Source organism: Leptonychotes weddellii, chromosome 1, assembly GCF_054177405.1.
Source record: "Leptonychotes weddellii isolate Sample4059 chromosome 1, ASM5417740v2, whole genome shotgun sequence".
Classification (NCBI taxonomy): Eukaryota; Metazoa; Chordata; class Mammalia; order Carnivora; family Phocidae; genus Leptonychotes; species Leptonychotes weddellii.
In genome coordinates this window covers 15,899,630-15,927,484 of record NC_138369.1, presented here as the reverse complement: position 1 = coordinate 15,927,484, position 27,855 = coordinate 15,899,630, and the positions used below count along the sequence as shown (strand labels likewise).

General features: G+C 44.1%; 1 protein-coding gene across 1 annotated transcript; it reads right to left on the bottom strand.

Moving 5' to 3' along the window:
- Nucleotides 1–24,942, bottom strand: RBM5 (RNA binding motif protein 5). Its single transcript, XM_006737340.2, has 25 exons — nt 24,792–24,942; nt 23,387–23,457; nt 21,608–21,773; nt 20,473–20,628; nt 16,215–16,284; nt 15,653–15,726; nt 13,089–13,172; nt 11,840–11,900; nt 11,305–11,370; nt 10,885–11,045; nt 10,341–10,438; nt 9,638–9,725; nt 9,382–9,459; nt 9,230–9,302; nt 8,307–8,392; nt 7,834–7,918; nt 7,528–7,619; nt 4,822–4,983; nt 4,229–4,378; nt 4,075–4,146; nt 3,300–3,479; nt 2,908–2,982; nt 1,813–1,910; nt 1,605–1,734; nt 1–652 (listed from the first exon to the last, which is right to left on the bottom strand). Exons 2-25 carry the CDS (start codon nt 23,401–23,403, stop codon nt 527–529), a joined length of 2,448 nt encoding a protein of 815 aa, XP_006737403.1. The 5' UTR covers nt 23,404–23,457; nt 24,792–24,942; the 3' UTR covers nt 1–526.
- Between the last annotated feature and the right edge of the window lie 2,913 nt (nt 24,943–27,855).

The window sequence follows — 27,855 nt, the reverse complement described above, 5'->3', positions numbered from 1 at the left end:
TCATTTTTTAAGGTATTTCTTTTGTAAAGGAGCCAGATTTGGCAACTAGACTGAAAATCTTCCAAAATTCTGTACAAATGTGTAATATACAAATATACACAAGGCTTTTGCCAAGAAAAGACAGCACAACAAATGACAGAGGCGGCTTTGGTGTCACATAACCACCTAGGGCATCTCAACACCCCCTAGGAGTGTGAGGGGCTGACAGACGATGACATGGGCTACACACGTAAAACACACTACATTACACTATGTACACTGAAGTATAAAAGACCCACTGTCCCCCCCGGCCAGCTCACAAGCCCTCTGGCAGGAAGGAAGGCCATTCGCCAGACAGCCCATATAAGGAGAACTCCTTTAAGTGGGAGAACCTTGTAGAATGGAGTGGTTCGCCCTAGAAACTATTAACAGCACAAGGCATGCCCTTAAAGAGACAGGTGCTAAAAGTGAATTCAGGAGACGGACCCCTCCTTGTGCTCCGAGGAGCTCCTCGTCGTCTTTCCCTCCCTCCCTCCTTCTCTGAGCCTCACTCCATCTCAGTGAACCGAGCAAACATGGCCTTCCGGACAGCATCTTTGTAGGAATCCGCACCCGACAGTCCGTATGCACTGCCTTTGGCTCCCAGGCCAGCTCCTTTTAGCCGGACTTGAGCCTAGGGGAACAAAATTTCTGTCAGCAGCTGACAGGTAGGGTGTGGACTGCTCCAACTCCTGCTCGTCCAGGCGACTCCCAAACAGGACCACCCACCAGGGACAGGAGGGAGGAAGCTTGGGAGACCTGGAGTAGGTTTAAGGACTGAAGGAATAAAATGGGCTAAGGAAGATATGCAGAGAGAGACACATCCCCCAACCCTGCCCCCCAGTGCCTGCTCGGCAAGCTTCTGTGCCGAGTAAGGGCTCCAAAGCACTCCACTGAAGCCTAGGAAGGCCTGGTAATTATGGGCACAGATCATAGCAGGACAGCCCGATGTCAGCAGAACTCGCTTGCACAAAACAAACATGTTCTGTCTATAACAGTCTGACCTAAGCTGTGTTGCCAGGTCAGAGAGGGATCGATCACTGGTGGTGCTCTGGTCTAGAAGGCCAGTGGGTGGGGACCTCGGATCCTGAGATTATATCTCAATCTGAGTGAACTCTGACCAACTAAACGATTTCTTATTATGCATAAAAATCCTACTAAATCAAAATTTATTTTATACATAACCAAGATCACTTAGAAAGAAATTAAAGCACAGTACACCTTTTAAAAAATCCAATCTAAGCTACGTGGATCTGAGTCGGTGTTCAGTAAGGGACTGTTTCTAACAAAGGACACAGACATACACAGTTCTCAGAAGATGGCTTTTACCCAAAGATACCAAAAGACCAGAAAAATCAAGTAGGGTACCATCCCCAATCCTCCCAACTGACATCTTAAAGGGGGGGTGACATAAGCAGAGGCTGCAGGAAGGGAGACTCCCATTGGGTGGGGGGCGCAGCCCAGAGGAGACTGCCCTGTGTGGTGACATCAACCCTCCCCTGGGCGCCAGGCCGTCTGGCTGCTTCCATCTCGTCTCCTCACTAAAATAAGCCTGCAAACCACTGAAGCCCAATCTTACTGCTTACCTCGATGGGGGCTGTGATGCCTTGACACTTTCTTCCCAAACCCGAGCCTTCCCGCCAACCCATGGCCTGCAGCATCTTGTTGCCAATGTTACTGTGGTCAATGCCATCTTTGGTGGGCTGCTCGTAATTCCTGCCAGTGGCAAACACACAGTTACTAAAAACAGCCAGAGCCCCTGCTAACGGAGTGGAAAAGGTGCACAACACATACACAGTGCCAGCATCAAACTGCTTCTTGCGCTTGGGCTCCGGAGGTTCTGGAATGCCGTACTTCTCCCGTCTTTCTGCAGCTCGATCTCGATATTTCATCTACATCGGAGAACAAACGATGCTAGAGACATTCAAACTTGAATCTGCCACAGCCTGACGTACTCAAACTTCATGATTACCACCCTCAAGGACTTTCCCCATCTGCAGCTTGGCCTCTCAGAGTGGTCTGAAACACCAAACACCCTTGTTTTCCCCCTCACTGCACTTAGTCCGATCCACTGCGTGTGGAACCTGGCGCAGAGCTACTACATCTGCAACAAGGAGTTTTATTTAATTAGCTGTCGCTGGTCAAGCACTTTGAGAGGCCTGCTGGGCCGTCGGTGCAGCCCAGAGGAGGGCAGAGCTGCCGCTCCTCTCACCACTGGGGACAGACGGCACTAAGGAGGCTTCCAGAGACCTGCCCATCAGTCCCTGGGGAGCTGGCACCATAAACAGTGGAAAAGAACAGGAAAGCAGAAGCCCTAACTAGAGACAGCCTGAACTACAAAATTCTCGTGGGCTGAGAAATTTCAAGTAACTCTGCCCACTGGTTCGTTTCTAACCCATGGGCCTCTCTTTGCATTTTAAACCCGGCTGGCATCAACCTGCCTCATGAACTATCAAATGCTTGTCCATTATTGGCCTCACTTTTGCCTCCTTCACCCCAAACCCTGCCCTGTCTACTGCTTCCTTCCCTATCACCTGCAGTTGTCTTATGCCCTGATGTCTCCTGGGCCTAATGGGAAGCCTCCCTCATCACAGGCCGAACGAAATCACTTTCTCCTTACTAAAACCCAGTGTCCTCAACAGCAAGTACTTGGCATGCAGGACCCGTGAGCAGTCTTCAGGATGTGCTTCTGTGCATCCTCACAGACTCAGTGCAGAGCTCACAACGCACACAAAGCCCCCGGGTCCAGGCTACATGAGCCAAAATGGCTGGGTGACAAGTATGTGACAAATCCTACCTTGCCCCTGGGACCCAGAACTAAGTGCTACAAATAAAAGCTAAAGGCAGATACAAGACACTCCTTCCAGTGGCAGAGTGACCCTCAGTCACCTCTCTCTCCCTCAGCTCCAAGGCTTCCAACTCCTGCTCACTCAGCCGGGACCGTCGGTAGATATCCATGTTTTGCTGTACAAGAGATTTGACAGACACAGTAAGAATGCAGACCATCCTGATTTGAAATGTCTAGTTCTATCGGTATCTATTTACTCTAAGAGTCAAAGCCTAATTCAATACAGCACGGCACGAAAGCCAGAGCCTGCTGTATATGGAGCCACCATGCTCCTTGCCACTCTTTGATCTGGAATAGACCATATTAAGAACAGCCTTCTGAAAGGCGATCACTCCAGGCAGGGATCTGCTGAACCTTCACCACTGTCAGGGCACCCGTGTCGCCTCGCTCCCTCCCCTCCCTGCCTCAGATCAGCGCAGAGAAGCACGGCCACCTTGTGAAGGTCTGAGAGCTGCTGGTGCCGGACCAGGGCGTCTCTGTTGGGGAATTGGCGCCGGCAGAGCAGGCAGGCCATCTTCTTCCAGTCGGCCAGCTTCTCTTCCTCACTCTCAAGTCTCTCCACCAGCTCCTCTTCATTGTCACTGTCACCACTGTAAGCAGCAACCAGACCCCTCTGGGGACAAGAGGGTGGGTCACTGGACACATACAGTAGGAAGGAGCCATGACTACGTATCTGGGTAAAGTAACGTGTAATTCCAGACGTGCGAGAACCCTCACCCGTGCCATACTTGGACAGCGAACTGCGTTTCGTTCAACTGTGCCCAACAGTCAGGTCCTCAAGCGCGGGACCTGCCAGCCTCCTGGTACCAACCCTCCTGGGGCCCAGGAAAAGTTCCTGGATGGCTGTTTTCAAACTCCTCACCATGAATGAAAACCCCAAATAGAACAGATCAGAGTAATGGCCCACCTAGACCAGTATCTATCCAGTAAAACATGTTTTACTGTCTCAATCTTCTCTTTCCAGACCGTTAAAACACTCTATTTACAAATGCAATAAAACTCAACTGAGCTTAGGAATCCAGCTCTCCAGCTCTCACCCAGAAAACAAAGCCCTGGACATGGATTCCATGTGCAGGAACTGCTCTAAATACCCACGAACAGTGAGCACACCCAGTTTTAAGGAGGAATCACAGCCAAGATGAAGCTTAGATTCCCAGGGAGACACAAAGCACACATACGGCCGTAAGACACCGGTGGTCCTGCCTTACCTTGAGAGGATTCTCCTCGTCTCCATTCCGCACCAGTTCTGGGATGAGCTGCTGCCTTTCGGCTAAGGCTCCCTGGGAAAGAGAGAATAACTCATAAGCCTCAAGTTTTACTTAAGTTCCCATCACGAAGTGCGGCCATTCATGCTACTGTTACCTTTTTCTCAAAGAGAGCAAAGCCAGCATCTGCTGCAGCGGACTCTCTCCTTTCTTCTTCCCTCAAGGAATTAACAGGTTGAAAGCTGTTCTTAAAATTTTCTTTCTGCTTGTTTAAACTCTTAGCCCAGCGTTCCATGTCTTTGGCGATCTAATGCCAAACAACCATGAAAAAACCATTTAGATACATGACTTTAGAGAACAGTCTCCTGTGCCACAGTAAGCAGCCACTAAGAGTCTCACCTCAATCACACGCTCTGCAACAAAACCCCCTTCGCCCTTACTTCTACCTACAAATATCTTCAAGAGATGTTACTGCATACGATCAAAGTCATTAACGAATATTGCTCGAAAGCCTGTGAATATTCTAGGATATTCTTCCCTCTAAGTATGAATACAGGCAGCCGACAAACAACGTATGGTAACATTAAAAAATTACAAAATGCTCTGCGAACTTAATGTAAATAAGATGTGTGGCCCAGTTTTTAAAAAAAATCCAAATAAAGCTGACACATGTCCCAACAACAACGAAAAAAGGCCAATCCCCCAGAGAGAACTGAGTCCCCTGGCTGGGTCATGGGGTCATGGTCTCACCTGCTGAGCTGTTTTGCTCTTGGGTTTCTCCTTCTTTTCCTTCCCCTCTTTTGCAGGAGGTAGGCCCGTCTGCTGGTGGGAGCTGGACTCTGCGGCTGGCACGTACGTCTCCTTCTCTCCATCCCAGTAAAGGTACTGCTGGGTCAAGGAATTGTAGTAGTACTAGAAACAAAGCACAATTAATGCAGACTTCCTGCTTTGTCAAACCATTAAAGGAATATTTTGTTAAAAAGGTATGTCAAGATTGTCAAAAAAATTAAACATAAACAAAACATGTTGCAGACCAGTAGTATTTCCTGCCCAGAGAGAAACTACTGTACATGTTGGTATGGTAAGGATGAAGAACCAGCCAGTGAAGAGGTGTGAAACTTCTTGGGCAAAGGTCGAATATGGTTTCTAAAGAGTGTAGTTCCATTAATCTAATCCCTGGGCCTGGAGGGCACCCAAAGAGCTATGTGTCTGACTCCTTTCCATAGACAGACCATTTTATACAAACCAGGTGGCCAGAAGAGGTGGTTTCCTTTTTTTTTTTTTTTAAGATTTTTATTTATTATTATTTTTAGTAATTTCTACACCCAGCGTGGGGCTTGAACTCACAACCCTGAGATCAAGAGTCCATGCCCCACCAGCTGGGCCAGCCAGGCGCCCCCTGTTCAGGAGGAGCTTTTAATTACACATCCTCCATGACAACCAGTTAATAGTTCATCATCGGTTCAACCACCCAGAACCCTTTGGACACCCAGGTAAGCAAACATAGGGTTGTAAAGAGCCAGCTCAGGAGCCTGGAAGGTGGTAAGTGAAGGAACTAGATCTGACGTATGTAGGAAGAATTGCAATGGTGGATAGGTAGCACCCATCTCTCCTCTTCTTTATTCCCTAGTCATTCGCTCTACCTGCTCAGCAGGGACCCAGGAGAGATGGTCTGTTACGTCTCTTCTGGGGAAGGTGGCATGGATCAGACAGAGGAGTCATAACTGCTATGGTCACTAAGACCTGCTTGGGTAATGGTGGCCAGACTTCACAAGCAAGAGAAGTAGAACCATGCAAGGCTTAGCTTGCTCAGGTGGGTCCCTCACTGCTTCACACCTCACTCTCAGAAACCACAAGCTCTCAATGCCAAGTTCCTGTTAAAAGCACTTATTTTACTATTCTATATATACAGATCCTAGTCATAAGTAATTGCTCATTTATGGAGTGTTAAAACTGCCCTTCCTCTTTAAAATAATATACCACTACCCAAAATTAAACATCACCCAGAGATCTAATTTCTACCCGCAAGAATACATTAGGATGCTAAGTAAAAGAGGCTGGACACAAGAGGTCACATGTTATCTGATTCCATTTACATGAAATGCTTTTAGAAGAGGCAAATTTGTAGAGACAGAAAGCAAATAGTGGTTGCTGGGGTAAGGAGGGACTAAGGAGTGACTGCTAATGGGTACAGGGTTTCTTTTTGGGGTGATGAAAACGTTTTGGATTACAAACAAATAAATAAATAGCAAAGGGTATCTGGCTGGCTCAGTTGGTAGAGCATGATCTTGATCTCAGGGCTGTAAGTTCAAGCCCCAGGTTGGATGTAGAAATTACTTAAAAATAAAATCTAGGGGTGCCTGGGTGGCATAGTCAGTTAAGCGTCCAACTCTTGGTTTTGGCTCAGATCTGATTTTGGGGTCATGGGATTGAGCCCCATGTCCGACTCCACGCTCAGTGGGGAGAGTCTGCTTGGGTTTCTCTCTCCCTCTCCCTTTGCCCCTACCCAGTGTGTGTGCATGCTCGAATGTGCCGTCTCTCTCACTGAAGTAAGTTTTTTTTTTTTAAAGATTTTATTTATTTATTTGAGATAGAGAGCACAAGTGGGGGGTGGAGGGCAGAGGGAGAGGGAGAAGCAGGCGGGAGCCCGACATGGGGCTCGATCCCAGGACCCCAGGAGCATGACCTGAGCCGAAGGCAGACGCTCAACTGACTAAGCCACCTAGGCGCCCCCAAAATAAATAAATCTTTAAAAAAAAAAAAATCTTAAGGGGGCGCCTGGGTGGCTCAGTCGGTTAGGCATCTGACTCTTGATCTCAGCTCAGGTCTTGATCTCAGGGTCATGAGTTTAAGCCCTGTGCTGGGCTCCACTTTGGGCGTGGAGCCTACTTAAAAAAAAACAAAAAAAACCAAAAAAAACCCCCCCCCATACCTAAAAACAAACAAGCAAGGAAACAGTGAATTTTATCTCAATTAAAAAAAAAATACACAGGAAGAGAAACCACATTTTCAAACTTCTATCTTTACATAAACACTAACAGCCACCTATAAATTTTAACTTGATAAAATAATCCATGGTACTGTAAGTCAGACTAGAGGTTACTGAAGAGGGCGGGTACTGACCAGCAAGGGGCATGAAGGAACTTTCAGCATGCCAGGAATGTTCTCTCATCTCAGTGCTGATATACATGTGTATACGTGTAAACATTCAAAGAAACGTACACTTCAACTTTGTGTATTTTTCTGTATGTACACTGTACCTCAAAACATTTTTAACCTTTAAATTAAAAATTAAAATCCTAAAGTAGAAATTACATCTTGGTGAGTCTGAAGAACTTAAAACTAATCTGGGCCACTTGCTCCTTTGCAGGAGATACTTCAAGTCATGCCTCATAAATGGATTAAGTGAAACGAAGATATTTCTAGTGAAACTGGGGAGGAAAACAGTGTATGCACCTGTGAGTTGGGGTCATAGTATAGCCCTGTCGTCGGATCGTAGTAATATCCTGATGATTCGTCATACTGGTAAGTGGACGTGTCGGGCACTGCTGCAAAAACAAAAACCAGCACACAGTCATTCCCGGTAAGAAGCGAGTGTTCCTTCAACCTCTAAGCCACTGAGATGCGGCAGGCCTTAATGGTTGTCTTCTCTCATATCCCCAAGTGTCCCTCTGGCACCCACAAAGAGAGAGGAACTCTTACTAGACACAGACAACAACTAGGACCTTCCAACTGTCAACAGCCCCATGAGGTTTGGCTTACCATATTTGGTACCAGGAACTACACCAGTGGGGGAAGCGGCTGGGGCCTGTGTACTTGTGCTAGTGCTAGGCTGTGCTTCCTCAGTCTGGAAAGAACAGCAGCTTCAATATAATTTCAACTGTAAAGCCTCTAAAGAGAACTAAATCACTGCAATCATCCAGGTGGAAGGGCTCCCCTGACAGACACACTGTAAGCAATGATCTAAGGCAATCCTTGAACAAAACACATGCTGACAACTTTCTTCCTAAAGGTCAAGTCGAGGCATGCAGAAAGCATACACCCTGTTTGGAATCTTATGTTTTAAATACATACCCCCAATTATGATCTAATACTACATGACAGAGAGAAGTAACGTTGGAATGTCTGTGTATTATTCAATCCTGGCTCACATAGCAGGAAAGGATAATACTTGGACAGAAAAACAAAGTTTCCCCCCACAGTCACCAGTTCTGTATTTAGGACGACAGGATTACCGGAGAGCTGGGTGGATTGGAGGTCTGATTATACAGCTGGGGACTCTGGGACACTACGGCCGCTGAGGTGGTGGTCACTGCTGTGCCTGATGATAAACACAGGTGGTTAGCAAGGGCCAAGGCACTGAACTCCAAGCCAAACATCTTTATCTGTAATGCCCAAACTAGCCTTCTGTCTTTGTATATGTCAGGTCTTTTTTTGTTTGTTTGTTTAAAGGTTTATTTATTTTTAGAGGGAGAGAGCAGTGGGGAGGGGCGGAGAAAGAGGGAGAGAGAGTTTCGAGCAGATTCTGTGCTGAGCATGGAGCCCGAAGCAGGGCTCGATTTCATGAGACCAAGATCATAACCTGAGCCAAAACGAAGAGTCAGCCACTAAACTGACCACGCCACCCAGGCGCCCCATGGATGGGTCAGTCCTTAATAACCTAATTCCTACTAAACATCCTGGAACCTGTAACATTATCATTTTTATAATCCTACTAGAATGCTACACACAAAGTTAAATATTCTGCATGATTGTAAGAAGAAGGAAGAATCCATAAGTGGTCTGGGGTTCAGAAAAGATTTAACTATAAGGCTTTTATAATTCTAGAACAAAAACTAAAGCAAAGACTTCTTACAATGACCTTTCTGACTGATGTCTGGGCACCAGACCACATCCTCTGCTTCCATGAACCTATGTGGGCTCCCATGATTCCAAACATAGCCAGGGGAGATAACAAAGTTGAATTCTAAGAATGAACACTCATCATAACAGTCTCTAAGAAGCTGTTACCCATTCCTGATCTTGCCCAGAACCTTAGGCACACAGTGACAACCCTGAATGTGCACCCTCTGCCCCCGCCCTGCAGGGAAATGGACACGTCCTATCTCCTTAACCACAGCTACTTAAAAAAAGCTAAAACAGAGATGAAGTTTACTACCTGATGCAGATGATGCATCAGATTCCAATCCTCCAGCTTGTTGCTGATAAAACTGTTGGTAATCCTGTGAGTACTGAAGAAAAGTCCACTGTTAAAGCTGCTATTCTCAGACATGCTCTGGAGAGTAGTTGGATGCTGGTTAATCTACCTACCTGAGCGTACTGGGCATAGCCATCTTGGCCCGGCTGCAGGTAACTGTAGTCAACACCGCCTCCTTCACCGCTCTGAGACTACAAAATGTCCAAAGAAAAGGACACACAGGCGAGGTTAGTGGATATCAAGGAAAGAAGGCAGGAAGTACTCCCTAAAACTGCCCCTGGAGAGCTCCTAAGACACAGCGGAAAAATCACTTCTGTGACTTTGGGCACCAACACACTACTCTGAAAAAAAAAAAACCCTCCACCTTACCTGGGTGGATGACCACTGAGCAGCAGCGATGGCTGTGCTAGCCACAGAGAAGGCGCTGACCCGGTTACCATCTGGCAGGACCAAGTCTCTGAAACCACAAAAACCTAAGCATGTGGCTCTCTCTCTCAGTATGCTCCCCATCTGTATCCCCCACACTGCCAAGGAAGAGCAATTCACTCTAGCCTTTGTTGGGAGCCCTCAAATGCTAGCAAGGCCTCATTTCAGAGCAGGAAGGGGTCTCCATGGGCAAATTCCTTAGTGGGCAAATGTCTCTGTAGTATCACTGTTTACTCTGTATCCTGCCATCTAGTAAGGTGTCTGTTGGATGAGTAATGATACTACAAACAGGAAATTTAAATCTCTAGACTGAAGCTCATTCTATAGGAAGCTATAAGCATGCTGTTCTGGAAAGAATTATTTCAAGATAGGTTTGCACTATCCTGAAGCGGTTTGCACAGCACATATTCTCAACCCATCTGCCACGTGTGCTTTTGTCCTGCTCTGAAGTTTTCTGGCAACTTTTTTCAGGACAGGGGGAATACACTGTAAGAGAAGAAAGACAACGGTCTCCCTCCCGACCTTGGCAACCAGGGAGGATTGTGTCTCAGTGTCGAGAACATGGGCTTAGGGTACAGTCAGCAAAGCAGCCCTGCACAAGTGTGCAAGTACAGCAGTTTGAAATAAGGACAATAAAGCCACTCACTTTCTGGCACTTTTTGCAAAATCAACCCCAATAGTTTTGCCGTCAATTTTCAAAGGCGGATGGAGACTCTGTAATATCTGAAGCAGCTGAGAGGCATCCTGAAGGAGAATGTCAAGAAAGACAATTTTGTCATGTAATTAAAAATCTTCCCCTACCACCTACCCCATTCAAAGAAGTACAACTTTCTATTAAAAAAAAGCAAAAACAAAAAAACACACACAGTAATTATTGTCTGTGCATATGAAACCTTGAAGAAATAAAAAAAAGAGCCCTCTTTCCTCCAGCACATGAAGGTATCCCATATTATTAAAGGAGTAAATGCTAAACCAATCTAAAACAAAGCAAGAAGGAAAAATTAAGCTGTGGCTCAAACCTCACTTCTGCCAATTATCTACAGGTATACACATTATTTTTACCACTTATCATATGCAGCCTTGAACTTTGGGCTCCAGGAGCCTTACACATAGTATTACAATTACATGAACCACATTTGCCTCGCACAGCCCAGTTTCTTTTAAAAGGAAAGATTCGGCGAGCACCTCACCATTGCAGAAGACAGCTGCACAAACGCGAAGCCTCTGTTTTGCTGGGTCTGTTTATCTTTTATGAGGCGAATGTTATTGACAGCTAAGGACGCGTAGGGAGACAGCGCTGTCATGATGGAATCCACCACAGTGTGCGGGGCTATGTTTCGAAGTATGATTGCTGGTGAAAGAGACAAATGACATATATGTGCATTCCCACCACCAGTGCTTTCCAAGGCAGGCTCAAGGACAAACACAGGAATACATTTTGGGAGATTCCCAGTATATTTTGCACTTTGACATGGAGGAGACTCTAAAACCAATCTTTTATGGGACAAACTTGAAGCCATCGCTGTTCATTAAAAAAGGGTAAGAGAACAAAAACTTCCAACTAAGGTCAACTTCTACCACAAAGGCCAAAAGAGCACAGTGGGACTTACTATCACAGTAGTAATCCACAGACTGAACAGATTCTGTGGTTCCAGGGGGCACTTCCTGTTCAGAGTCTACAAGGGAAGGAGACAGGGAGACTCAGTAACTGAAGACAAAAAATAAACCAGTGTATTTTTAGTAAAGAAATATATTCAAACCCCAAAGTTTTAATTATAAGTAAACGTAGCAGTCATTTTTTCCTTTTTAAACCATCTGTGGCTATAATAAAACATGATTAGTTTTGACGTGATAAATGTGGAATGCAAAAATTGGGCCGGTGGAGGACTGACAGTACCTCAGTACTAAAGAAAAGCAGATGCAGAACGCAAACCAGCGTGAGCTGGCTTAATTTTGGAAAATAAAAGAACTCTCTGCACCCACAATCATCAGAAGCATCTACCCAACGTAAGGTAAGAAAATTTAAGGAGAATATATGAATTACTTGTTGAAATGCCCTACAATCTATACTTTTCCTCAGGTTCGCAGACATTTCAATCAGTCAGGTTTTTAATGCTTATTCCAAACAGCTGAGTTTGGGCTTACCAAACTTGTCCGCTCCACATCGGAAGCATTTTAGTCTTTTCCTGAAATTGTTAAGGCAGCACTGGAAGAAAAAAAGTTTTCTCTGTAATTATTTCTCACAGTAGGCCAGGTTTACTAGTAATGAAGTGGGTTAGAGCAATAGGGCCATGGACAAGTCCCAGTAAGCAAATAAAAAAGCAGAGAGTGATATCATGTAACCAAGACAATGGGGTATTCACCTAAAAATTTAAAATGTTTCACTGTGAAATCTTCCAAGAAAAACAAATCTTGACAGATTTTGAAGTATGATTCCATTTTTATCAAGTTGGGGGAAAGCTTCAGTTCACCCAAAAACCCTACAGCAAACCCTATAGTGGCGAAGTTCTTTTTCTTGTATCAGAAGAGCACTCACTATATGGACCACTTTATATACACAAACACAATGTAAATGGTATACTGTCTAGTCCCCTACTAGACACGGGCCACATGCAAACAAAGAATCCAAGTACTTTCAGAATGTCAATGGCAACACCCAAGCTCAAAATGGTGCATTGATGGGGCACCTGGGTGGTTCAGTTGGTTAAGCGTCTCTCAGTTTCCGCTCAGGTCATGATCTCAGGGTTGTGGGATCAAGCCCTACGTCAGACTCACCACTCAGCAGGGAGTCTGCTTGAGATTCTGCCCCACGCGCCCAGCCCACCCACCACTCGCACACGTGCTCTCAAATAAATCAATCAATCAATCTTAAAAAAAAAAAAAAAGGTGCACTGGGGACAGGACCATAATGTTCTTTTAATTTTTATTATTTTTTAAAGTAAGCTCTATGCTCAACATGGGGCTTGAACTCATGACCCTGAGATCGGGAGTTGAATGCTCTACCAACTCAGCCAGCCAGGTGCCCCGACAGGACTATAACCGATCTTTCATAACTTGAACAGGGTCAGAAGGATTTAGTTAATTTAATTAAGAGACTGTGCCATAAGTTGACAAAGACCTCTAGAAATCAAGAAACAGTAAAGTGGAACAAACCTAAAATCCTAATTGAAACACTGAGCTTAGAACCTGGATCTTAATAAATAAAATTGCTAGTGTTCTACGGACTCTATTATCTACACAGGAAAACCCAAAGAAAGTCACAAAGCATGAAAATTCCCCTAGGATTAAAAAGCTGGTGATTGTATACTTTTTAGTTTCCTTGTTCAGACAGACAAAGTAAAAAACAACAAAAACCTGAAGGAGTTTTGCCTATTTGGTAAGAGTACATGCTTACCTTGTTACAAAGCCAATCTTCAAACTTAGGTCTGGGATTGCTATAATGCATTGCAATGTGCTTTCCTTGAATCACCAACTTTTTCTGTAAAAAAAGAAGTAATTAGTTATTCCCATTGTGAGGAACATGTGTCCATTTTCCCAGGGCAGAGCACACTTCGGAAAAATCAGTGCTCTGGAATTAAATGGACAACATACGGGGAGGACCAACCACCGCCACCTATACTCTGCCCATCCAATCCTTCAGATAGGCAGTAAGAGAATGGGATGCGGAGTAAAGGTAAACGGAGTCAGGGAGTGCTGAGAAAGCTGCCAAACTCTAACCGCTGACATGCACCAGGCCGTGTCTCCAGCAGAGACAGAAGTCCTAACATTCAGCATTGCCAGGCTGCCTGAGAGTGACAGTCTATTTCAAAAAGCAGAAGACACAACTCTCCCAGTTCTGAGATTGCCTCCTACTTTAGCCTCAGTATGGTGTCCTTGGGCTTCGCTTCACTTTTCCCCCAGTCCCCCGTCCTTATGCAAAGTAAAAGCTTTTCTATTTCCTCTTTTCCCCAAACTCCTGCTTCAGGATGTGTCCTCTGGGGGACGAGGGGAGGGGAGCTCAGTTTTAAAGGGAATGTGGTTACAATTCTTTCTTTGGAGGGCCTATTCTGAATGCCATCGACTCTAAAGCAGCTAAATGAGATTTCTTCCTGCCAACTGAAACCATGTTTTATGTCCTAGGTGACAGATGTGTTTTTCCCTGAAATACATGGTACTCTCTTCAAGATGAGTAACCAGGAGGCCAATGAAGTTTCTTCAGGGGGGTCAGAAGAGTTCGTAAATGTATACACCACCTTGCCCTTCAAGTCAAGCATGTGACTAAAAGGGATGCAACTTTAAAAGGTCAAAACTTCGAGCTCAATCAGTCTAGCCAAGAGTATACCCAGCACCTGCCCCCAAAGAGCCTTCATTTAACAGGAGCACCTTTTCTTTTGCTTTTTATGGGGCGGCAAAGGGGGGAGGGAGCGGGTGTTCTGACACTATCAGAACAGATTTAAGGAGGAGGTTAGATATCCAGATTTTTAAAAGGAGTCTAACCCCTCTAAATATACATACTGTTGAGCAATTTGGTTCTTGCAAATCCTGGAAGAGTTAAGACATGCTGTGAATGTTGTCTCTGCAATATCTAAAGGCAAGACTGCATGTCTGGCCAGGAGGAAAAGAGCTGAAGGGCCAGCCACTCACTGTGTTGTACAGAAACAAAAATGAAGCTGGGAGATATGTCAGAAGATCATCCCAGTAGGAGGGGTGTGTGCTGGGGGAGACTCCAAACTATCACTGAGTCCCTAATCCTATTGGCCTTTTATTTCTGGAGTGAATTTGAACTGTAATGAAATATTACACGTGAACTTAGCTTTGTATACATTAAAATTGTGGAGATTTTTAAATGTCTTGTGGGTTTTAATTTCCTTGGAGTTTTAAACTCCCAGGCAAGCCATTCTGATACAGCCACTGCATCAAAAGATGCTGTCACGTCAAGAAAGCAGACTCACATGAAGCCTGTGTGTAAGTTCTGAATTTACTAGGATGGTGTCCACGGTATGAAATGAATGAAGTTCTACTTCTGTAAGTTCAGGCTGTCATCTCTGGTTTAAGAAAATGAGAAGCTTAAAAATCTAACAAATCATTCAATCAAAATGATACCCTCATTAGTGAGTCTTTGTTATAAATAGCAATATATTACCAAAGAATATAACTTATTTATGGGTGATAAATCATAAAATGCTGCAGAAAAGCAACATAATGAGTTAAGCAAACCTCCCAGAACGCACTTGTTTAAGGCATTCAATACTGTCCTTTGGAGTTTTGGCAAAAAATGTTATTTAAGTGCCAAGTACTGAACGTCATCTTGACAAACTGTAGAACACTTCAGTTAATGCTACATCAAAGAGCCATCAATGATTTGCTTTGAACGGAATATAAAAGGCATTCTCAGGGAGATTAGGATGTTAATGCCACTTTAACTAGATCAGACAGCAGCAGGACACCAGCTCCCAGGCTAATCTCATCAGACTTATTGTTCATAAATTCCATGAGGTCCTTAAATAGTCCTTGAAGACCCACATGAGCACTTAGGCCTCCTGGAGGCTTGTGGTCTCCAAGCAGAAATAAGGAATAACTTCAAAATGCCTGTAGCAAACTTCTAGTGTGTTCTCTTCACTGTCAAATCGAGAGTTGGATATTTTAAGATTACTCTCAATGGACATAATGAATAGGAACATAATCGGTAGCGGAAAAGGGAACATCAAGATGTTCTGATAATCACCAGACGGGTATTCAGTGATTAACAAAGCTCTGCCAGGCAGCCATGTTTAAAGGCAGAGCAAATTCTACAATGCAGTCCTTGCTGCTGTATTTATCCTAATACTATCAATTTTAATATATACAAAGCTTTTCTTTAAAAAAAAATCACTCCTTTGGAACAAACCACTCCTTCAACCTTTTTGTTTGTTTTTTGTTTTTAAATTGTACAGACTTGTTCCATTTTCATGAATATCTAGACTTGGTGAGTGAAGCAACCTGATTGGCTTCCATCCAGCTGGTAGCATCTTGCAAGTGATAAAACTCCACGAAGGCGAAACCACGGCTTACACCTAGAGACAGCATTCAGATATAGACGGGATACTCGTGTTAGTCAGTTCCTTTATAACAGGTGAATCTCTCTCCCACTGCTTCAACACTGCGTGACAAAGCCAATTGGGAAGCAGCTTTACAAATGTGACTTGACTTGGGGATCTTCTTGATACTTTGCCATGGCAAGGAACCAAGCCGCCTGAACTAAGTGCCACTCGATTTGATTCCACGCTTAAAAAGTAACCATGCAACCGACTACAAACAGTCAAACAAGGAGTTTATAAATCACTACTTACCGAAGGAAAAAAAAGTCCCTAAAAACAAAGTTTTTAAAAAGGTCCTCAGGTGCTCTCTAATATCGTTTTCAAAGAGTCACATTCCTTAGCCATGGCAAACCTTTCATTCTGAATTCATGTGCTTGAAGACTGGGGGAATCAGGATGGTCTTTAGGGGCTGAGGTGGGAATGGGGAAGAGAGCCAGAACAGCCGGAACTAAGCAAGCTCTCACCTGTTTTCCTCTTCATCAACCTCACGTCCGCAGGCTGAGGACCTTCAAAGGACTCCATCATTTCTCGAATCTGCAGAGTTTTACACATTTATAGTTAAAGCTTGAGCCATAAACTATTCCACATCAAAGAAAGTTCAAGGACCAGGAACTGCATCAACTGCTTAATCAGCCAAGTTTTTAACTTCTACCACCAAAATTTAATCATTTTAAAAACAGAATAAGGGGTGCCTGGGTGGCTCAGTAGGTTAAGCGGCTGCCTTTGGCTCAGGTCATGATCCCAGGGTGCTGGGATTGAACCCTGCCATCGGGCTCCCTGTTCAGCGGGAAGCCTGCTTCTCCCTCTCCCTCTGCCTGCTGCTCCCCCTGCTGTGCTCTCTGTCAAATAAATAAAAATAAAATCTTTAAAATAAATAAATAAATAAAAACAATAAAAAAAAAGAACACTTCTCACAGAAATGAATGTATTGTAACAGCCTCGAAAGCATTCTTTATATGCTGCCTGGGAATTTCTTTCAGGTACAAGTATTTATGTTACAATGAACAGTCTTGCTGGGGTGCCTGGTGGCTCAGTCGGTTAAGCATCTGACTCGATTTCAGCTCAGGTCATGATCTCAGGGTTGTGAGATCAAGCCCCATGTTGGGCTCCGCACTTGGCGGGGAGTCTGCTTGGGATTCTGTCTCCTTCTGCCCCTCCCTGCTGGGTGCACTCTCTCCCTTTCTAAAATAAATCTCAGGGCACCTGGGTGGCTTAGTCGGTTAAGCATCTGCCTTCGGCTCAGGTTATGATCTCGGGGTCCTGGGATGGAGTCCCGCATTGAGCTCCCTGCTCAGTGGAGAGTCTGCTTCTCCCTCTCCCTCTGCCCCCACCCCCAGCTCATGTGTGCTCTCTCTCAAATAAAATCTTTAAAATAAATAAATCTTAAAAAAAAAAAAAAAGTCTTGCCCATGGCATGCTGTCCTATAAGCCTATCTTAATCTCACCTCGCTGTCCTTTGTTCTAAATGACCAGAAAGAAAATGAGATTTAGAAGAGGCAGAGGATGTGGCATTGTCCTCTGAAGTATATGATCAAGAATCAATAGCCAAAAAACAAGGAACTCTCATTTTTTGCACAATTATTTTAAGAAAATAGTTATTTTCTTACATTTACACTAGTGCTGAAAATTAACAAAGCTCGTAACATTCCTAGGCTCCTAATAAGTCAAAATAAACATCAACTGAGCCTAGAAGAATGAATTTGGGCTGGTAGGTTGTCATTTTTTTTTTAAAGCTTTTTTTAAAAAAATTTTTATTGTTATGAAAGCACCATACATTACATCATCAGTTTTTGATGTAGTGTTATATGATTCATTGTTTTTTTTAAAGCTTTTATTTATTTATTTGAGAGAGAGAGAGGGAGCAGACTCCCTGCTAAGCAGAGAGCCCAACGTGGGGCTCGATCCCAGGACCCTGGGATCATGACCTGAGCCAAAGGTAGACGCTTAACTGACTGAGCCACCCAGGCACCCCTGGTAGGTTTGTTACTGATGTTAGACCAAGCCCTTACTGCAAAAGGCAATGAAATACACTAGTCTCTTAATCATGCCAGGCAGAAATACTCCCAGGAAAAAAGGAAAAACAGGGCCAAATTTGTGAAATAAATTCTTAGTGGTCCCCAACTTTCCATAATTACATGCAAAGGCTACAGGATTATATACTATTGATCCTCATTATTTGTGGATTCTGTATTTGCAAATTTGTCCACTCACTAAAATTTGTAACTCCCAATCAATACTTGTGCTTCCAAGTCATCTGCGGACATGTGCAGAGGAGGGAGAGATTTGAGTCGCTTGATGCACATGTCCCAGGCTGAGGCAATGCTTTGCCTTGTTTCAGCTTCCATAATGTAAAGTGTCCTTTTCACAGTCTATTTAGTGCCAAGTTTTTCACATTTTCATACTTTTTGTTAGTGATTTCACTATTATTACTATTTTTTTTAAGTAAGCTCTACATCCAACATGGGGTTTGGACTCCTGGCCCTGAGATCAAGAGTTGCATGCTCTACTGACTGAGCCAGCCAGGCGCCCCAGTGATTTCTCTATTTAACATGGCTCTCCAAGTGTAGCACAGGGCGGCTGTGATGTCCCTCAGAGAGAAAATACACATTGTTGGATAAGCTTCATTCAGGCATGAGTTACAGTGTTGCTGCATGTGAGTTCAAGGTAATTGAATCAACAATATATATTAAATAAGGCATCTCTAAACCACAATGCACCTAAAACAAGGTTATGTGTTGATCTGTTGATGAAAATGGTTGTGACCAGAGGCTCACAGGAACCTAACTTTGTATTTTCCCTAGGAGTGATGGTTCAGTATTCAGTATTCTATCTGTAGTCACTTTACAGACCATAACAACCACCAATAAAAAGAACTGACTATGTCTATTTTTTCCACAGAGTAGAAGTTCTACACTGAGCCAGACCCCATCATGTGACTTAGGTCCATGCTTAGTAACATAGTAATTGAAAAGTTAGTCATCAGAGTAACTAAAGACAGTTACTATAAAAGTGGTGGTAACAGTAACACATATAGTAACATAGTAACTAAAGATACTCTAAGAGTTCACATATCAGTGGGAGGGCTAAACTAAAAAACGCAAGCAATGAGTATGATAAACTGAAGTTGAGGAGATTAAATACTATAATTTTAAAATGTTTTAAAGACTTCAACATGTGAATTTGCTAAGAATACTGCACAATTTGGGAACCTCAGAAATTCTGCTTTGAAAACCAGCCTTCTTATGGTAGGCACTTCTATTTCCCTGAAGAAGCCTGAAATACAAAAGCATTAAATCTTGTTTCATTGCCAGCAGGGAGGCCCCCCAAAGTCAGTGAGGGCACTGCTTCCCCATGCCACTCACTTCCTCGGCAGACTCCCAGGGCCATAGGCCAGCAGACTACTCAAGGGAGCAACCTTCTTAACAAGCAAACTTTCCTGAATTGACTCCTCCTGTAGGAATTCCTGCATCTCCTACTCCACATGCCCACTGCCGCCCCTACCTGAGCTCAGCTCTGCCTTCCCTGTCCTCCCACTACCATTCTTTCCCTCCAACATTCTAACCTGCACAACTCTTGCTACCAGACAAAGCCCTAAGTAACTTCTTTTATACTTATCTGGGCTTTCAATGATTCTAGCACCTGGCCTCAAAAGCACCTTCCCACCCACCTCTCTCCTGCCAAAAGCCTTTAAATTCAACCAAATGAACCTGATTGAAAGGCCCTGTCTACATTCAGAATCCTTCTATTCCCAAGTTTGCTTGTGTGATCCTACTGCCTGGAAGGCCAGTCTACCACACCTTTCCCCTAGTTCTCCACCAGACCCAAACTTTTAGATCCCTTAAGAATCAGCTCAACTAAGATCTCCCTGGAACCCTTCTTTACCCTACACTAGTAAAAACCTCCCTTAAAGAAGCTTCCAGAGACATTCCTTTTTTTTTTTTTTTTGAAGTAATCTGTTTCCAACATGGGGTTTGAACTTACAACCCCAACATCAAGAGTTGCATGCTCTACCGACTGAGCCAGCCAGATGCCACCACCCCCACCCCCCCCCTTTCCCAGAGACATTCTGCAGAACCTCTTTCAACATCAATCTGCCTTGTAGATCAGGAAAGGCCTCACATGATGGAGACTTCAAGCAGAAAAAGGCACACTGGTAGGATGAAAAACATGTCCAAAGTAGCTACAGGGGAGGCAGGTGGTGGATGTGGCTGGAAGAAATGGGTGAGGGCCAGAGAAGAGACTGCCACTGGAAATCAGGTAGTGCCCAGTATACCAAGCCCCTAGCTGGCCAGTCTGAGGAGTGGGGAGCCAGGGAATGGCTTTCCTTTTTGAAAGGCTTCTCAGGTTTCAAATGGATAGCATACATTTCATCAAATCAAAGGATAGCCAGATCATGAAGTGTTTTTACTGATACATCCTCACCAAATAAGTAACCAGTTCAATAAAAATGTACTGATTACCTTCTATGGGCTACTGAAGGAACAAGACCTGCTCCCTGTAGTTAAGGAACTTCTGAAAACTCAACTCTGTGTTGAACTTCAAAGCCTAAATATAAATGGTAATTTACCTCTGAACCAAGCTGAAAAGAACTCCACCCTAGAGACAGAAATATATTTCACTGGCTGAGATGTTAACTTGAGATAAAACAATAGCATGAGAAAACAGTAGAAGCCCCAAATCTGCTGGGCTGGACTGCTTGTTAGAACTGCTGTTTCCCCTTACATCGCTCTCCGTGATGGTGATGGGAAGGCCGCGCAGCATGATGGTCTTACTCTCCCTCTCATCACTGATGTCATGTCTGTAGTCATGCTCGCCATAGTCACCATCTGAATGGTAGCCGTCTTCGGATCGGTCACTGTTCCTTCTTTCACGTTCTCTCTGATTTACAATAAACAAAATTACAATTAAAACAATGCTGGGTTTATACCCTTTGATCCAGGCCCTCTATTCCTAGGAATTTATCTTTAGGAACAACAGAGAGGGTATGGGAACTCCATGATGATGTTCACTGTACTGTTTCTAAACTGTGGGGGGGAGGGTGAGGGTGGTGGGGGAGGAGGAGAAAGAAGGGCCATTTAGTTCAGGAAGAATGGTTTCACAACTCATGGTACAGTATTCACTACCACACAATGAAATACCACTACCTGTTACGATATGAAGATTACATGCATGGAAAATGAAAAAAAAAAAACCTGCAAAATTACATGGGCAGCGCAATTACTTCTAAACAAAGCTACGTTTACATATAGAAAGGAATGAGAAGGGGCGCCTGGGTAGCTCAGTCCTTAAGCGTCTGCCTTCGGCTCGGGTCATGATCCCGGGGTCCTGGGATTGAGCCCCGCACTGGGCTCCCTGCTCAGCAGGGAGCCTGCTTCTCCTCCCTCTACCACTCTGCCTACTTGTGCTCTCTCTCTGTCAAATAAATAAATAAAATCTTTAAAAAAAAAAAGAAGAAAGGAATGAGAAAGAACTATGCTGACTGAAACTACAACTTTTAGAAGCAGCAGCCGAGGCACAGGGCTGGTATATTATTATGCTCCAATTGCCTCATCTTTAAAATGGGAAGACACCTACCATAAGGGATTAATTAAGTTCATGTAAGTCAGGTGCTCAAATGAGTGCCTGGTGTATGGTGAGCCCTATGTAAACCCTGGCCAGTATTTCTACTACCACAAGCTCAGTTTATCTTTGAGGATTAGAGTCACCTCAACAAATTTCAGAATAACAGAGGGTTTGAATAAAATACTCAAGAGGAGAGTTCCACACTTGATATACTTATTACATTTCCAGAATCTTACAGGCTTTGTGCATGCAATTCATAATTCTAACTACACCATACCAGCTGCTGACCACTCACCTCTGGGCTGTCATAATCTCGGTAGTCGTCATATCTGTCGCCCCTCCGATCATCACTAGATCTTTTGTAATCTGAGTCCCTCCGCCTGCTTCTGGATTCACGCTCATCCCGATCATCCCTGTCTATGATGGAACCGTACCTTCCACTACGCTCTGTTCTACTCACTCTGCCAGGGAAAATAATTTTCATTTACTCTAAAGTACATCACATTTTATACCTTTAGAAAACACGGTTGAAAATACCCCCCTCCCCCCCACAGCTCAGTGTATAAGATATCCAAATAGTTTAACGTATCCCTTAAAATTTATCCCCAAACTCCAGTTTATAAAAACAAACACTAGGAAAACATCTACATCCCTTAAGGCAAAGACAATTTTCAGGAAATAATGCTAAATTTGATAATATGGTTATCACATGTTTGGGTTTAATACTTTTTTTTTCAAAAAAGGTCAGGTTGTCCAAGTTGATCCTGTATATTCCAAAGCCTGTAGTCTACACATATCACCCTTTTTATCACTGATTCAGATCTTAGTGATCAAAAATAGGAAGAAAGCAATTTTTAGCATTTCACCCAATTTCAAAGGAGAGTGTGTTCTGACTCATCTACTCTCAAGGGTATCACACTACTGGGAAATGGACCAACAACCTGGATGAGTTAAATTAATTTTTTTTCTTCATCAGGCAGTTAACCAAGTTCATTTGTTAGACATAAACAGCACCAGCAGAGAATATTATTTCCTATAACATCTGGTTTATTTTTGGTTACTGGATAGCACTGGGCCTCACAGGAAAATCTAGTAACAAGAGGCTTAAACCCACTTGACTACAGATACAGTTCTTTCACAAATTGTTTACCAGGTTCATAAAACTACTGTGTAAGGACAAGACAAAGGAAAGGCTTAGAAGGGCCTCATTTACAGTACACAAATTTAACAAAAAGACACCAATGAAACAAGTAGTCTAGGACTACTTCATAATGCGAAGTATGAGGAAGAAACCCTAAAAGGGTAAATGTTAATTTAATAAGTTATTTGGAACCACAGACTGCTAACACAGCACTAAAACAATCACATCACATGACACGAACATCTCCTGAGTCTCTCTGGGCCATCAATTTGATCTATCACTGGGACGAGACTCAATATTAAGTAGGAAGGTGGCTGAAAAAGGTCGTGTATGTAAATCAAATAGTCTGAGTGGAAGAATCCATAGATCACATGGTAGCCAAATGCTCTCATCTTAATTCTCCACTAATTCTTTAGTAACTTTTCATTTATTTTTCATGTAACCCACGGTCCATCCAAAGCTTCTATAAATCTGGATCATCTTGCCACAGAGGGAACAATGACAAGAACTAGCATTCACTGATTGCTTGCTATAGCCAGCTACTGTGTAAAGTGGCAGACTTGTATGATATCTCCTGGTTTCTGCACAGGCTGTTTTCCACACTGGGAACCCTCAGTGACCCACTCCCTCCTCTGCCTAGTTCTTACTTACCTTAGAAAACATTTTCTCCAGGAAGCTTTCCTAGATGTTTCCAAGAAAACACATGCTTCCTATGTGTTCTAACAGCACCCTCGACTTCTCTTACATAGCACAGTTCACACAGTACTTCACTTCTCTCACTAAACTGCATGCTTGTAAGAGCAAGGCTCATGAAGGCACTAACAACAATGTCTGGCACAAAATAGACACTCAAATATTTGATAAACAATTTTTTAAAAAATTTCAGTCCCCGATGAAATGCTGAAATCAAAGACATGTATAGTAGTAACTTACCGTTTGTCTGAACCCATTGTCCTACTGAAGATGTAGCACTCTGTTCCAAAAGGTTCAAATTTTGTTTTTTTCTAGGAAACAAAAGAGATTGGCTGCTGAAAATTTGAGAGATCACTTAAGTCAATCTTTCTGTAGGCTAGGACACTACTGAGGTTGGAATTTCATCAGACTATTAACAGTGATTATCCAAGGTGGGGGCAGGAAGGTGGGGGGGATCAACTGTCAACATGAAAATCATTTGTTGAAATGAGCATTGCAGGAAGATGAAGCATACCTTAAAACATCAGATTCCCTATTCAATAACAAACTCATAAAAGGACGCAAGCAGAAGACTCCTTCCCTTCTCCTACTTTAGGATTACGAAGCAAAAAAGGGCAGAGATGCAATCAGCTCCCTGTGTTCTAATCAAAGCAACTCCGGTGGGGTAGTTGGCCGTTAAAACATAATCAAAGCGTCTTTACTAATACAAGGAGCAACATAAATTTCAAAATCTTCTAATGCAAAGTTTAAATCTTTTCGAAGCCGGGGATACTGCATTAATTGAAATCTACTCTATTTATAACGAAACGGCTGATCCTAAGCTATTTCAATGAGACAAGAGCAAACCTCGACACGACTTAGTTCCTCAGTAACAATAACCACCACTAACCCTTGAGGCTGCCAGCTGGGCCCTGCAGCGCCCCGGCGGTGATAAAACACACAGCTAGACCGCGTTCAATTCGTGGAGGTCTGAGAAACTAGTTTCAGCCGTCTCTGGCGCCTGTTCCAGAGTAGGCGCTCAACAAACATTTGCTGAATTAATAAATGGAAGAGAACCACCTGGGAGAAATAAGGCCCTGGGCAAAACCTCTAATGCCGCCCCTCGTCGCCCAGGCAGCGCCTGGACCCATCTCTGTGGGGTGTTGCGGCCGAGATGGCGGCGCCACAGCCTGCGCGACCGACTCGGGCGTCCGGCTTTCCCTTTCTGTCTGCACACGCCCCTCCCGACCCCCAAGAGGCTCCCCCAGCCAGCAGATCAGCCTTTACCGAACAACCTCCCGGAGAGGGCGGATTCAGATGCAGCCGCGAGGCGATGGCGGCTAGAAACTGCCGGTCGCCCCTGAGGAGTACCCGAGGGACAGGCGACGGCTCCACGTTCAGTTGGGCTGGGGACTCGGAGACGCGTCCCGGCAGAGGCACAGTCAAAAGCCCGAAAGAAGCGGGCCTCAGGTGGCGCGGGAGGACGCCCTCTGAAAGCTGACAGCGCAGGCGGCAAGGAGGGGCGCGGCCCGCCAATGCCTTGGGTAGCTACTCGAGAGATGCGGCTGGGGCTGATCGGCCGCCACCCGCGGCTGTCAGGGAGGCTGCACAAGGCCTGCCTCAAAAGCAAGAACCGCGGATCGTTACGGGCGGCTGCCGCACTTACCCCCAGAAGAGACCAAAGTGGCAGAAGTAGCGGTTTTGTGCCCCAGATTATCCAACAGGGTACGGCCGCCTCACAAAATGGCGCCTCGGTCGACGGCCGTCTCCTACCCACAGCACCTCGCGCCTGTCCCCTCCCCCACGCTACCCGCCTCCCGAGGTGGCATCCAATCCTCGACGGTATCTGGCTGCGCGAGGGCTGCTGGGAAGTGTGGTCGCTAAGGCATCCTGTCACTCACTACGCCCAGTGTTAATTTCCTGCGTATTTCTCTTTTTTTTTTTCCCCCCAAACCAAGGGCGAAGTTGCCAGTCTGCCATTTGCAGACCCTGAATAGAGCTCTTATTTTTATTGGTAATTCTTTGTCTTTGCTACTAAGGCTTCAGAGAGCACAGTTTGCTTTCACTAACACAATGTAGAACATCACGTTTAATCTGGTTTTAAGAGAAGTCAGGTTAGTTGACTATTGTATTATTGGACTCATAGATTGTTGGGCTAGATGCTTTACAAATATCTACTTTCATTCTCGTAATCTATGAAATGGCTATTAAACCCATTTTGCAGGTGAGGAAAATGAGGTTTATGGAAATTAAGCTTTTTTTTTTTTTTTTTAATTTTAAGTAACCTCTATACCCAACATGGGGCTGGAACTCACAACCCCAAGATAAAGAGTGGTATGCTCTACTGAGCCAGCCAGGCACCTCCAAATTAAGAGAATTCTTTTTTTTTTTTTTAAAGAAAGGTCTTCAGAGTGTCATTTGATTGATATTCTCTAGTCTAAGGCAAAGGCTCAGGAAAGTCATTTTCCAGGGTTAATTTAACAGTACTTGGGATGCCTAATAGCATCTCAAAAGTTGCAGCCAAAACTCAACCTTAACTCCTTCACAGCCTTCCTCAGCTCATAAATGGTGACTCCCTACTTCCAGTTACTCAGGACAAAAACCCTGGAGTCATCCAGGACTTTTTTCCTTGCACCCAATCTGTCAGTAAATCCTGTTGACTCTGTCTTCGAAATATATCTAGGATCTGACTTCTAGCTGCTTCAATTGTTGTTTACCTAGTTAAAGCCATCATCACTGTCCTTGTTTGAGACAGAGTAGGTCACACAGAGTTAATAGTAGTGGAACTGGGATTTGAATTAATAAATTTCATTTCAGAGTCCATGCCCTCAACTACTAGACTGTAAACTCCAGAAGGGCAGGGACTTGTGTTTCTTTCGTTCACTACTGTATGCCTGGCACATGGTATGTACACAATAGATATTTTCTGAGTAAACAAATGAATCCACTAACAAAGAAAGCTAGACGTGTAACGTTTGGGGCTGAAAAAGGCAAGGATTCTTGGGTAATTAAAAGAGGTATTCTGGACTGGGACTGGTCAGTGAGATGGTGGTATTGCAGTGCCTCTAGTTAGGATAATTTGCCCTTAGGCATTATTTATAGACATACTTTTAGTGGAACTGGTTTTTCAGGTCACATATACAGACATGAAAAATTAGACCATGATAAGGCAGAGGAAGGTATCAGTTATAGAACACTGCACTATACTCTTTCTGATTAAGAGATCTTTCAAGAATAATGGAAGGATGGGGCACCTGGGTGGCTCAGTTGGTTAAGCGACTGCCTTCGGCTCAGGTCATGATCCCAGGGTCCTGGGATCGAGCCCCGCATCGGGATCCCTGCTCCATGGGAGGCCTGCTTCTCCCTCTCCCACTCCCCGCTTGTGTTCCCCCTCACGCTGTCTCTCTCTATTAAATAAAATCTTAAAAAAAAAAAAAAAAGAATAACGGAAGGATGGGGGCACCTGGGTGGCTCAGTTGGTTAAGCGACTGCCTTCGGCTCAGGTCATGATCTCAGGGTCCTGGGATCAAGCCCCGCATCGGGCTCCCTGCTCCACGGGATGCCTGCTTCTCTCTTTCCCACTCCCCCTGCTTGTGTTCCCTCTCTCGCTGTCTCTCTCTCTGTCAAATAAATAAATAAAATCTAAAAAAAAAAAAAAAAAGAATAATGGAAGGATGTCAGTGAGTAGATTCTAAACCAGAAGCTTCAAATACACTGGAAAATCTTTTTCTTGGAAAAGCATCCAGGAAAAATGTTCTTTAAACATATTCTTACTATGGACATTCTACATTAAGGGCATTAAGTGATGGACACTGGAAGCTCTTTGGGTAATTAAAAAACCTAACAACAGAAGGAAAGGTAGAAATTTCTGATTTTGGAACAATGGGTAACTTAACTTCCTTTCCCTCTTCCTATCTATCTATCTATCTATCTATCTATCTATCTATCCATCCATCCATCCATTCATCCATCTCCGTTCAGGCTGCTATAAAGAAATACCACAGACTGCGTAGCTTATAAACAAAAAATTATTTCTCACAGTTCTGGAGGCTGGGAAGTCCAAGATCAAGGTACCAGCATGGTCAGGTGAAGGCCCTCTTCCGGGCCGCAGACTTCTTATTTTATCCTCACATGGTAGAAGAGTCTAGGGAGCTCTGTAGGATCTCTTTTACAAGAGCACTAATCTCATTTATGATGATTCCATTTTCATGAGCTTAATCATTTCCCAAAGTCCTCACCTACTAATACCATCACCTTTGAGAGTTAGGATTTCAGTGTATGAACTTAGGGGGGAGGGAACACATTCAGATCATAGCACTATCTACACACACATACACACACACACACATTCTACTTTTCCATATGTGTGTGTATGTATTTACATATAGTGTCCAATTTATGGGGAGGAGTAGATGTATGTAAAACTTCCATCATCAGAAAAAAGTAGAAGTATGCGACCAACAGAAGGCACCCAAATATGTTTAATGAAATTTAAAAGTTAAACATCAGTAGAGTCATTGTAAACCCTGCAATGGATGATGTAGATGCCAAGAATTCAGAACCTGCTAGACTTAATGGCCACTAGCAGTTGACTGCCTTGTTCCCAAAGCAGTTCAACAAGCACTTCTGAGTATCCCTGAGGTGCCTGCTGGGTTGAGCTCCAGAGCAGTGCCCCCAAAAGCCTGTCTGGCAGCTGATGTGGGTCTGGGAAAGTTTAACAAGTCCCAAGC

Bases quoted from the DNA above. Each gene is read 5' to 3' on its own strand.
- RBM5 (XM_006737340.2), bottom strand. The intron at 20,629-21,607 runs GTGAGTGGTCAG...ATTGTAAATCAG, and splicing joins GAGATTATGACAGCCCAGAG to AGAGAACGTGAAAGAAGGAA. The intron at 3,480-4,074 runs GTAAGGCAGGAC...TCTTGTCCCCAG, and splicing joins ACGAGGAGAATCCTCTCAAG to AGGGGTCTGGTTGCTGCTTA.